This window comes from Pogona vitticeps, chromosome 7 (assembly GCF_051106095.1).
Source record: "Pogona vitticeps strain Pit_001003342236 chromosome 7, PviZW2.1, whole genome shotgun sequence".
NCBI classification, from domain to species: domain Eukaryota; kingdom Metazoa; phylum Chordata; class Lepidosauria; order Squamata; family Agamidae; genus Pogona; species Pogona vitticeps.
In genome coordinates this window covers 27,988,822-28,001,612 of record NC_135789.1, presented here as the reverse complement: position 1 = coordinate 28,001,612, position 12,791 = coordinate 27,988,822, and the positions used below count along the sequence as shown (strand labels likewise).

The window sequence follows — 12,791 nt, the reverse complement described above, 5'->3', positions numbered from 1 at the left end:
TCAAACTGAATGTAAACATAGTCCCTTCCTAGTTTTCCTGCTTGCTCCCACAGTAAATGTCCTGCCCAAGGTCTTCATTCCAGGAGACAGACTGAAGGAGAGAACAGAGCCATGTCCATGTGCCAAAATTGCATTCCCACCCAGTTTCCGCAAATAATTCATTATGGCAAAAGTGTGGGATTTTTTTAAACTGCCAATGTTCCATGGCCAGCACCACAAAGGCACTGGGCCTCTTCTTGTACACACTGTCTCTCAGGAAAGCCATTGCTCCCTTCACACTACAGAATGTCCCCTTTTGCATTTATTGTAGCCATTAGACCAGTCCACTAGTCTGGCAACATGGAAAACAGAACATTTCAGGGCCGCATGGAAGAGGAAATTTCAGCAGCTGTGGAACGTGTGATGCTGATTACAACTGCTGAAATTCTTTCTTCCATACACCTATTAAAGGTACATGAGCCCTGTTGTCTTTTTTCACGGCCACTCTAGAAATAACTGTAATTCTCTGCACACTGTCTCCTTCTCTGTGTAGCTTTCAAGTTCTTGTCTAGAAAATTACACATTAACACTGAAGCAACCTTTTGCCCCCCCCAGCATCCACAACTTTTATCTTCATCTCACTTTTTTACAACATTGGGTTGGTTGCAACCGTTTCCTTCACTAGGTGCTCTGGCAGACCTCCACTTCTGTGTGTTTAAAAAGATCTCCTCCCCATACAAACATGGCCTCAGGGCACCGGCTTCTCTACACAGAGATCACCCTCTGCAAACATGCAGTTAAATGCATTGACTAATCTCACCTTGACATCCCAATATTGCTACATAAGACAGTGCTGAGGAATACAGTGACTCCTCAGGTGGCACAAGGAAAAGAAAGCAGGGCTCCTGCACCTTTAATGGAAGATGGGATCTCAGCAGGGGCAAACATGACAAGCTAAACAGTAGCTGAAATGCCCTGCCTTCTGTTGTTCATTCAGCCACACTAGTGACTGGTCTAATGACTACTATAAATGCAAAAAAGAGGAATTTTGTGGTTTGAATCTTGGTTGCAAAGTGAGTAACTTCCCACTGCCTGAGACTTCAGGATAAAACCTGGTCCCTGTGATATCATGGGATAGTCCCTTGTACAGCAACGACTAATGTGTATGCATGTGTAGGTGTACAACAAAAGCAACCTCAGTGGCATTCTGCTTCCTACCCGGTTCCAAAGCCCACAAGCACCAGCCAGCAACACCTAGTTCTCTCCCCTTATTCCTGGCTTTGGGGTCAGATCATATTGTGCAAGGGCAGGACGCATACAAATACCTTTGGTGCTGTAGCAGTATCAGCCGGGAAGAGATGGAGATAAGAGCCCAGACTTTACAGCCCCCTCACCAACCAAAATCTTAATTTTTCCTTCTAGGACTTATTGCCAATTGTACTCTGGGACAGGAATGCTGGCAGCCAGGAACAAAACACCCATAACACACACAAAAAAGACCTTTATCTTCCGGCAAGCTTTCCCTGAGCGGTTGGCTGTCCGAGACCGGCTTTTAATGGATTCTTGTGCCTGTTTACTGTTTGAATGTGGTATTTGCTTGACCCTTTTGCAATGTGTGTATACTTACCATTTCTAGCTTTTAAATACTGTACTGTTTTCTCCTGGTGTGCTTCGCCTTAGGCCCTTTTAAAGGAGAAAGGTGGAGCCAAAATAATTTTCAATAAATAAGTCATACCTGAGACTTCTCCTCTCCCCCCTCCAGTGGGTGGTCGTTGCTCCAAAGGCTTCTTCTGTAGCTGAAAGGGCTGCTCCTTAAGTGAGGAAAAGCATCCCAATCAATCAAACAATTAGCTACCTTCCAAGTCCTGAATTGGTTAAGGACCTCCATAAGCATTTCAAGCCACACCTGCTTAAATTCCCCACTTCTAACAATTATTAAAGGTGTCCTGTCTTTTTTCTTTCTTTTAACAGGTACACTCTAAATTCAATTCACTTCTCTTGCCCTCTCAGTCCTCCTTGTTCCCTTCTTTGGGGGCATTTCCTTCACAGGCAAGCAAAGCTTGGCCAAGTTCTCTCTTTTGACTACCACTCTCAGCATCCCCTTATAAGCACGTTGACTGGCAATGACACCTGGGGAACCATGGAAGGTGTAGTCCAAAACAGTAAAATTTCCAAACTCCATGATCACGGTCCTCTACAAAAAAGTATTTCCCCTTAGCAAAAACAAAAAGCAAACACAACCGAATACTAAAAGAAACCCACTTCCCTGTAGGCTGGAACATTTAACAGGAGAGGTCCTGCCATTTCAATGTACTGTATAAATATTGCTAAATTCCCCATTATACATGAATAATTACCTTAAATCTTTTAAAATCTGATTTATAACTTACAGTAATAAATATTGCAAATTTGGTCATTATACATTTTAAGGGATTGGTATCCAAGGATTGTGGATTTTAAATATTTTTGTATGCTGCCTTGAGAGAAAGACAGGGTAATATATCAATTGTTTAAATTTTTTATTGTTTATCCTTTGTTTACTAGGATATGTTCTATTTTGTGGTAAACCACCAAGACAAGTGCATCAAACTAATAGGGCAGTATATAAGACCTCAATTGTTTTAATTTTTTTGTTTATTCATTGTTTATTAGTATATATTCTATTTTGTTGTCAAGCTCCCATAACAATGCATCACACTAACAGGGCAGAATATAAATTGAATTTTCAAATAAAAGAAAATATCAATGTAATAGAAACTCACGGAACAGGATGGTGAAATGGATAAACCACTCAACACTTCACAGACTTAAAAAACCTTAGTAAGCTCGCCCAAAGTTGGAAGTGACTTGATAACATGTAACAAGGATGTAAGAGCGGGAACAATTTTGTCAGGATGATGGGAGAGAAGAGGAGCCAGGAAAGGAGGGATTTCCCGCCTTTTCTCCACAAACTGCCATGGCCTCTTTGTGCGCCCCCATTGCAGAGTGCTTTTGGTGGAGGCTCTCAAGAAAAAAAAATATTGTAAATAATGGCAAGCCCTTTGTCTGTTTCCCCCCCAGAGAAAATTTCTCCCTCCCCCCATTTTGCTCCTTCAACATTTCCCTCCCCCTCAGTTCCCCCTGCACCCCAATTGTCCTATCTTTTTCTCCCCACAGCGGTTTATTTATTAATTTCCTTATTCATTTTCTTTTTTAAAATTTTCTTCCCCCCCTCACTTTCATGCTTTAAAAAGGGAGGGGGCTTCCCTCAGGAAAAGGCAAAAGTCTTTTCAAAAAGACTCAAGGGTTCGGCCTCTCTTCCCCCTCTGAGGTAGAAATGTTCACAATAAGCAGCAATAAATAAATAAATAAAGAATAACCATTTAAGTCACACACCATTTGCTTTCCTGACACACACACACACACAGCCTTGCTATCACAGCCTGAGGAAAACAAGGCCCCCACGTTCGCTCTCCTTCACCTACGGCCGCCATTTTGGGTCTCAGGCTCTCCACAGCGTCCCCTCAAGGGTTGAGAAAGGGAGGTTCCCAACCCATTAAAGCCCTCCTGTTATGAAACTTTTCCATTATGTATGTGTGTTAACACGAAATCACTCTGCCCTCACCTCATTTTCATCACAAGACTAGAAAACGCATCCACCCTGTCCCCTCCCAGAAAGATTAATAATATATATATTTTAAGAGACACCAATGGGTGGGGTCTGACTCTTTTTTTTGTCCCCAAGAGGCCTCGCGGGCCTTCAAAAAAAAAAAAAGGTTCCCCCAACAGGGGGATCGAGTTTGGGTTTGGCCAGGCCATACCCAGGGCATCCAAAAAGTGTTTATTTTATTTTATTTTTAAATGGCAGAGCCACCCATTGTTCTGACCAAGGAGGAGTCAGAATCAGGATTGGCGTGTCAGTCCGCTGCTTGTCCCTGATGGCAATTTTCAGCCGGTGGGAAGCCCACCAGAAAAATAAAATAAACTTTGTGACACCATCAAGACTTAATGGCTGTGTTTCGGCGCAAACCTTTGTGGATGCATTCCACGACATTTCCCACCTCCCCAGATATTCCCTGAATGAGTTTCAGAACTTTATTCATTTTTTAAAAAAATATTTTTATTCCGCTTTTCTCTTTTAAAAGGACCCATCTCAAAATTTGTGTATCGATTTTCCAGGCCAGAACACGAGGACAGGTTGATAAAAGGATACCTGGCAAGGTATCTAAAGGGATGACCACGTGTTGGCCATTTTCCCCACAGCTCCATGAATCCACTCCTTCGGGAGATGCGTTTATGGGAGATGAAGATCATCAGAGCCCAAAAAACGGGAAACCACCATGGTTTGCTGTTTCCTTAATTTCTGCCACATCTTTCGGTCTTCCTCTACCCTCCGGCAGAGGACTAGGGAGAGACAGAGCCCTCCCATCAGATCCAAATAAGAGGTTGAGGGCTTATTTTCAGACAACAACTCCCACAATCCTGCACCTTGCTAGAAGACTGTAGATGCTGTAGTCCCAAAAAAGCAACTTTCAGATCCCTGGTGTGAACTGGATCCTTGCAAATCAGGAACCACATTTCCTACCCCAGCGGTACAACCAACCTATCCCAATCTTTCTGCATGTTTTTTCCCATCCGTATAAGTAAGTTACTCAAAGGCTCCAGTTCCATCATCCACTATCCTATGCATGCACCGTTGTCACGCTTCCAGCAGACCAGACAGTGTAAAATAAATTTTTTGAAGAAAGTTTTAGATTTGTTGCATGCACACAAAGGGGTGGAACCAGCAATGCAAGGTGGGAATTAAGAGCAAAAACAGCAAAACTGAGCTGTTAAAACTAATATACACTTACAAAGCAGTAGCTCTCTCGAGACCAAGCAATGTGGAGAAATGGCAAGGTCCTTTTGTAACTCTCTTAAAAGGTGAGAACTAAGTTGTTGGGAGAAGCCTCTAAAGCATATTAAGAGGATCTTGCGTGCAGGTATAAGCTCCTAGGAGAGACATTTTTTCAAAGGATTATTTTAGTAATTATGTGCCCAGCTGACATGATAATTTAAACTTCATGTTCTTGCTACCTAAAAAGGAAAAACAATCCTATACTTGTTCTTAAGTGTAGGATAAGCGTTTCCGGGTGTTTGACCTGTATTACCGATAACTTACACAATATTTGAGAACTGGTCACTTCCTCGGCCTCTGGGAAACACTGCTAAATGATGACATTCAATTCACTACAACATGGAGCAGGGGTCCACTCGTATTGTCTCTTCCCCCCATCATGGCAAAATACAATCCCGTGAGCTACATACAGTATTATGGACTTGCTCAAATCTCATACATCGCTCCCAGCAAGCAAAAAGAGCACACTTTAAGTGGTCACAACTTGAGCCGGACCAGTCATTTCACTTATTCTTCTGTGCTGTCAAGTCGATTCTGACGAAATTGTCGACGAATGACCTCCAGACAAGTCCCCTTCAGGTTTTACAAACTAAAGGCCATGGCTTCTTATATACAATAAATCTATCTGAGCAGAGGGTTCCTCTTTATCTGTTGTCTTCCACATTCATCAGTATTACTGTATCTCCACTGAATCTTGTTTTCTCACTGTTAAGTCCAAAATAGGGTAGCTTCGATTTTAACAGTTGGGCTTCTAGCGAGGATTTTTTTTGGCTTGATTTGATCTACAACCTTTCTGGTATCTGTAAAGCTTTTTCAATGCCATGTTTTAAATTCTTCTTTCTGTCAAGAACTTTCTTCATGGTCCAACTCTTGACACCTGTATATTGTAATCAGGAATAGTTCAGAACTGATGATCTTGGCCTTGATATCTAGTGCTACATTTTGCCTCATTACTGCAAACATTTTTCAATTATCTGACTCAAGAGTCCTGCTCTAATCCACTTTACTTAGCTTACACTATTTATGACAATATTTGTTTGAAATCTTACTTCAGCTTGCCTTGATTCATACCTCTTACATTTCATGTTGTAATTATATATGGCATACAGCCATGCATCAGCAACAGGATGTTGTCTTGGCTTTAATTATTGGCAGTTTCAACTCTTGTTCCTTCTGCAGTGGCAGAGCACCCACCAACCTAGACATCTCATCTTTCAGCACTATCTGTTCTTAGCAACTGTCACTTCTTTGCTAACAGAAATGTTAATTCCAAAATAAAATGGATTCTTGGTGTATCAACACTGGCCATTCCATCACAAGTGATCCTGACAGAAGGATAGATCTGTTCTAGTCTCGTTGATTGATGGTATTGCTGACACACTGAAACCCCCCCATTGGGCCAATTTAACTGAGATATTCATTTGGAAATAAAGCACTGCATTTTAAAATCTGTTTTTTTTCTTCTTCTTCAGTGCTTAGGTAACAGACATTTAAAAAACCCAGAAGAAACAAATGTGAAGTTGTACAGTTAAGATTTTAAATCAGATAATCAAAGGAGTTCCTTGAAAAAAGAATGGAGCAACTTTGCTCACGTTTTTATGTATATTCAGTGATTTTTTTCAGCTTGGCCTCCATACAATCTTGTTATAAGAACTTTTCTACTATTCCACCTAAGCACAGTGAAATGCTAGAAAAATGCCACATAAAACAGACTTACATACCCACCTCATTAATGCATGTCTTGACATTTGCACTTGTATTTTCAATAAATATAGCGTCCATCTGAGCCCACAGGTCTTGATGCACCTGGATTAAGCATCTAAGCCTAGGTTTTTCAACTGTGATGAAGAACCTATTATCTTGACTCACCATGTTCTCTGCTAAATGCCACTGTCCTCAGCTAATTATACCCACCACTGATCACGCTAAAATATTAGCATTTAATAGAAAATATTCTGGCTGTGTAACAGTTTCATCTTTCTTTTCTTGAAATCAAGGTTTATGACTTCTTTTAAAAATAATTCGGACCCTTTGGGGTTTCTTCCTGTGACTGTATGTCAGTGGTTCCCAAACTTGTGTCCCCAAATGTTCTTGGATTAAAATTTCCAGAAACCTTCACCACTAGCTGTGCACATCTGTATTTCTGGGAGTTGTAGTCTGAGAATACTTGGGTGCCCAAGGTTGGGAACCACTGGTTTAAGTCAAGGGTGCAGTAATCTTATTTCTATTTTCCATCACTTCTGTTTAATTGAAGAGATCTAACACGGACAATCTAAAAAAACATTTTTAAAGAGAAAAGGATAAAATCAAAATGTTTAGTTTTTAAACATTCAGTTATGGTATCTGCTTCATTTTCTGATGTGTGATGTAATGACTATAATCATTTAGAACCCACTTTGCAAGCATTTTTATCACTGGATTTCCATGAACAAAAACTTACATCCCTGAGACATGAACATATAGAAGCATTTTGAGAACCTGTTTCCTTTGCCTGTTGGTGTATTATTAGTATTATTTGCAATGCGCCATTCCCTGTTTATCATGATAAAACAGACAAAGGCTAAGATTCAGTGATGTGCTTTGGAAACCAGTGCCAGCAAAGCAGGGTCTTCTTCCACCATGTTCTCCTGCTGCAACCTTCCGTGGCACCAAAATTCTGCTCCAGAGGGATTTCTAATGTGCAGTTTTTTTGAGTGTACAAGGTTGCAGGATGGAGGCAGGATGGCGGATTCTGGTGGAAATAGGAGGATCCAGGGAAATACCCTGACCAGAATTCTTTTAAGAAAGAGAAACGTGTAGCTCGTAATAATAAATTCGCAAAGCTACCCCCTTGACTGCTGAAAATGTTATGGATTAAATGCTTCACACCAAAATTTTCTACAACTTCCTTCGAAGGCGGTTTGCTGGATAACCGCTTTTCTGATCTCTTTTCTCATTAAACAATCAATATCCATGAGGCATTTTCAAAAACCATCTTCCGCACCATGACTCCCGACTCAACAGCCATTTTTAAATTCATTTATATTTTAATAGTATTAAATTAGCTTAAATTACTTGATTTTTTTTAAATTCCACATTTGAAACCAATCTAAAAAGGAGCCAAAAAAAATTTGAGACACATCACTGCAATATTAATTCCAAATGTTACTCTCTTTTTTTCCCTTTAAGGTCAGATCTGTACAGCACAAAAGTAGCAAAGAGTTCATTGATTACCATTCCTACCATACAGCAAGCTAGGGGGGAAAAGCCATCCTGTACACAAGAGGTCACAAAAAAACCCTCACACCATCTAGCGCTTACACCCCAAACCGTTTCTACCTACAGAGGACATTTTTGCGTGGAAAAATTTTTTTTTGAGTTTTGTTTGAAGTTCCCTTTTTAGTTCTCCAGTATTCTTTTTTTTTCCCTCTTGTACAAAATATTACAATGATTTTTATATATATTTACATAGGTTTTTGCACAGCTAGAAAACAGTTATGAATTACAATCAGGCTTGGCAATCTTTTTCTTTTTTTTAATTTTAAACACGATTTGGGGATTAAAAATGGTCGGAGCTGTAAGTGGTTTTAATTCATTACCTAGTTTAAAGAGGCCTGCAAAGCAGTGTTCCTCTGTTCCAAAACCCAAGTCTCAATTAGCAAGGACGTCAACAGGATACCAGAAGGAAGGATATCCCACGTCCAGCTTTCCCACTGCCTACTGGTGACGGTGAACAAAACTTATCTTTTGCTGTGCTTTTGAAGCACAGAAACGCCAACTTGTGCACGACATGATCCCGAGATTCAAATTGTTTCCCATATGTTTTCAAGGGGAAGGGGGTATCTGGAAGCGAATTTCATCTAAACTCATCTTAATTAAGGCAACAGTCAATTTAGGAAATGGGTGTATTTAAATACCATTTAATTCCATCATGAGTAATGGTTTCAAGGATGTTCCCTGGATAATTTTCTTTCCTATATTTTCTTTTTTTTTTAACACCACACTTTCGAGCCCAGGTCAGGGAGAGAGAAAGGAAAGGAAAAAAAAAAAGGGGGGGGGGAAGAGCTGAGTTTTAAAGCTGCAGTATCTTTATGGCTTATGGTTCAACTCCCTGCCTTTATGGAAAAATGAGGTATGTGATACGCGTTGTCTGACAGATGAACCCATTTCCAACAGGCTGCAAGAGGGAACATCATCAGATTATTATTTTTTTTCTTTTTCCTGGTGGCAACATATAGTGGGATAAGGAAAGACGATTGCCAAACCTAATTTAGAAACAGTGCTCAAAAAAAAAATGGAGAGAAAGAAAGGAAAGGGATAAGGTGGGGGTGGGGAGAGAACAGGGAAGACTCGTCAGGACAACAGCCAAGGAATTTCCTAGTAGCTTTCGACCCACTGTGCGAAACCTCTCTCCACCAAGGTTCGGTTTATAGACACCAACTGGAAAAGAAACACACACACACAAGTTAGGTGCCACCGCTTCCCAAGCAAACTTATTTTTTAAAAAAAGACTCACTGGCTTGAATCTTACTGGCATTCACGCAAGGTATGTGTCCCTTGCTGTGGCCAATTGAGGAAGCAGTGGGGCAGTTGTGCAACTGGACACATAACCCAAGCACCTCCTCAATTAGTTACAACAAGTTACGCAAACCTCGACTCCAGTCAAGACATCTAACAAAGGATGACAACTGAAAGAGAGGAATTTAATAATAAAAAAGCAATAAAACTACAGTACGACCCCTGTGTCAATGGGGGATCAGTTCCAAGACTCCCATGGTAGGTGTTGACAATGGCAAACCCTATACATAGCATGGTCTCTGGAGCCCTCTAGTGGCCTGTTCTAGTAATTACCATCATGGAAATGGGCCTTTCTGGGTTTTTTTTCTTTTAATACTTTTAGACCATGGATAAGTGAAACCACGGATACCAATCCCACGGGTACAGGGGTTCTACTGTATATAAAATAGTGGCATGTTAATTTATCTAATGATGTACAATTAATCCATTAATAAGAAAAAGCCATAAAAACAAAACTCCTTTTTATAGTCTGAAAGTTTTATGATATTTTATGATATTTGTAAGCTGCCCCAAGTAGACGCTGTCTGGGGGGGGGGTAGAAATCTAATAAATAAATAAAATAAATAAAAGTGTTCCACCCATCCCCCCCAAAAAAATTTGGCAGCATACGTACTTCATCTCCTATCATGCTCCACAGCTGTATTAGGGGCAATCCTGTTGCACTATCATAATTTGTAACCTGGAATTAACAATGGAGATTAGTATTTAGCAACAACTGAAAACAGAGCAAGGAATGCATGGTCACTATGCCACCCACCCACAAGAGAGAGACAAAGAGAACTTATAACATTAACCAGTGCTAAATAGAGTGGGCCTAGTACCTCACAGGAGTTGGAGACTATACTTCTACACTTTAATGCAGCCTAAAAGAGTATGCACTTTTTTTTCAGCTGCATCGCACTGCTGGTTTGTATTCAGGTTGTGATCTACAGCAATTCCAAGATCCTTTTTATATGTTATATTACTGAGCCAAATATCCCCCCATGTTGCAACTGTGTGTTTGACTACTTTTCCTTCGGTGTAGAACACTGCACTTATTCCTGTTCAATTTCATTCTGTTGTGCTCAAGCTCTCAAGATCTTGTTGAATGTTATTTGTTTTCCATATTATTTATTCCATCCGATTTTGTGTCAGCTGCAAATTTGATAAGCACTCCCTGAAACCTTTCATCCAAGTAATTCGTAAAAATCTCAAAGAGTATCAAATGTTGAGCCTTGTGATGCCCTGCTTGTCACCTCCTCCCAGTTTGAGAACTAGTCACTGATAATTATTCTGAGTACAATTTGTTAACCAACTGTGATATCCAACTCACATTTGTATTTAGCCCACACCTACTTAGCTTGCTGAAATCAAGATATATTATGTCTATAGCTTGTCCACCATCTACCAGGGAGGTTACTTGATTAAAAAATGAGTTAAGATTAGTCTGGCAGGACCTGCCCTTGACAAATCCATGTTGGCTTTTAGTTATTACTGTTTCAAGATATTTGCAAAGTAACTACTTTATAATCTGCTCTGGAACTTTCCCTGGGATTGATGTCAGGCTGACCAGTCTGTAGTTTCCTGGTTCGTCCTTTTTGTCTTTTTTGCAGTTAGAGACAATGTTAGCTCTCTTCCAATCAACTGGGATTTCGGAGAGAGAGAGATCCTCCTGACTCATGCAAGAACACATGGCAGCTGAGATGCCTACCATAGGCTCCCGCATTTTGCCCATGAATAGGATATGAATCACTTAGCTGCAAATTATCCAGTATAGCAGAGTTCGGGGAGTGCATTTTCAGCAGAGGTCTTGCTGGCACCTGTTTCCAACCCTCCCTTGTTGCAAACAGGCGTCCACTCTTCCTGTACCCACTTGGCTGTTTTTATGAGTGAGGGAAGTTCTTCTTTGGCTCAGAATGAAATGAGATACGGGTCAGCAGAATTTCCAAGGCACTTCTCTGTCTCGATTAGCGAGCAGGGCAATGAAGAAAGCCACCCTCATGGACAACGGCATACAGCTTCCCACTTGATGAAGGGGCAAGTAACTGGTGGGCCCCCAGACACAGCTTCAGCCCATGCTTAAACCCAAAACAAATAAGTGATACACAGGTTCCGCACCTACCTGTGCAAGCAGCGGTGTACCCCTGGTCATTTCACTCACAACTGTGTCCGCTTCAGATGAAAACTGATCATCGTCTTTTTATGGAAGAGAGAGAGAGAAAAATAAACGCTGACAAAATCCAGTGTAAAGGGGCCTGCTAAAACATTTCTACCTGCGAATGTCTCCAGACTGTATTAATCCTAACTGTACAGCCCATCTGGCACAAAGGGACCTCCTTTCACACAAAAAGCGAGCATCTCAGTGGAAGAAGATTTTAAGTCTCTCCCTTCCTGAAATGTCAAAGGTGCCGGTGTGTAACCAAAATTCAAACGGCAGAAAGGCAGTGCTACAGCAAAAGCTGATACCGTACACTCATTTTATATACAGTGGTGCCTCGCTTAACGAGCGCACCGTTTAACGACAAATTCGCATTGCGACGCGTTTTTTGCGATCGCTAATGAAACCGCATTGCGATGTTTTAATAGGGAAAACATCGCATTGCGATGTTTTTTAAACAGCTGATCGGCAGTTCCAAAATGGCTGCCGCATCCGCAAAATGGCTGCCCACAGCGTTTTCGTGCCCTGCCCTCGCTTACCGGGCAGCGAAAATGGTGGCTGGATCGAGGATTCCCCGCACAGCGGTGAGTTTTCACCCCAATAGGAACACATTAAATCCGTTTTAATGCGTTCCTGTGGGGTTTCCCCCCCGCATAGTGACAAATCCAGATAGTGACATTAATCCTGGAATGGGGCACCACTGTATTCTAATTGTGCTACAATTGGGGCACTTTTATACATTTTTCCTCCACTTGATGTAGGGTCACAGAAAGCATCCCATCTTGTAATCATCTCTGACCCCAAGCTGTGCTGAACTTCCACAGGGCAAGCAGGATGAGGCCTACCATCGGCAGTGGGCCAGATTCTGGCTACCCTGAGAGCACTGCTTCCCCTAACAGTGGCTTCCTGTCTTGCCCACAGGCTTCCCACGGGCATCTGCTTGGCCACTGTGTAAACAGAACAAGGCTCCATTGCCTTCAGTCTGATCCGGCCTTGCTCAGGAAGACCCTCCTAGCGTTTTGGCCAGCATGAAGCCGGATTATAGAGAGAAGAGGCAAATATATTCCCGTGAGCGGCACAAAAATCAAGGTGCGCCTTTCTGGTTAACACTGGAAGGAGAGCCTAGAGCAGGGACCACAAACCTTTTGGGGCCTGAGTGCCCAAATTGAAAAAAAAGGTAAAAGAGGATTAGCGATCCGGTGACTTATGTATGGCTCACGTGCCTTTGTGTGTCAGCTGCGA

General features: G+C 41.5%; 1 protein-coding gene across 4 annotated transcripts in view; it reads right to left on the bottom strand.

Moving 5' to 3' along the window:
- Window positions 1–7,859: 7,859 nt before the first annotated feature.
- The window catches only part of AKAP1 (A-kinase anchoring protein 1), a 45,421-nt gene continuing 40,489 nt past the window's right edge, over window positions 7,860–12,791 (bottom strand). For all 4 annotated transcript variants that reach the window (XM_072978484.2, XM_072978482.2, XM_072978483.2 and 1 more), the window contains 3 exons: window positions 11,514–11,587; window positions 10,026–10,091; window positions 7,860–9,274 (listed from right to left, as the gene is read on the bottom strand). In XM_072978484.2, coding sequence (XP_072834585.2) covers window positions 9,212–9,274; window positions 10,026–10,091; window positions 11,514–11,587 — 203 coding nt within the window. In that variant the 3' untranslated portion in view covers window positions 7,860–9,211. The remainder of the gene's footprint in view (window positions 9,275–10,025; window positions 10,092–11,513; window positions 11,588–12,791) is intronic.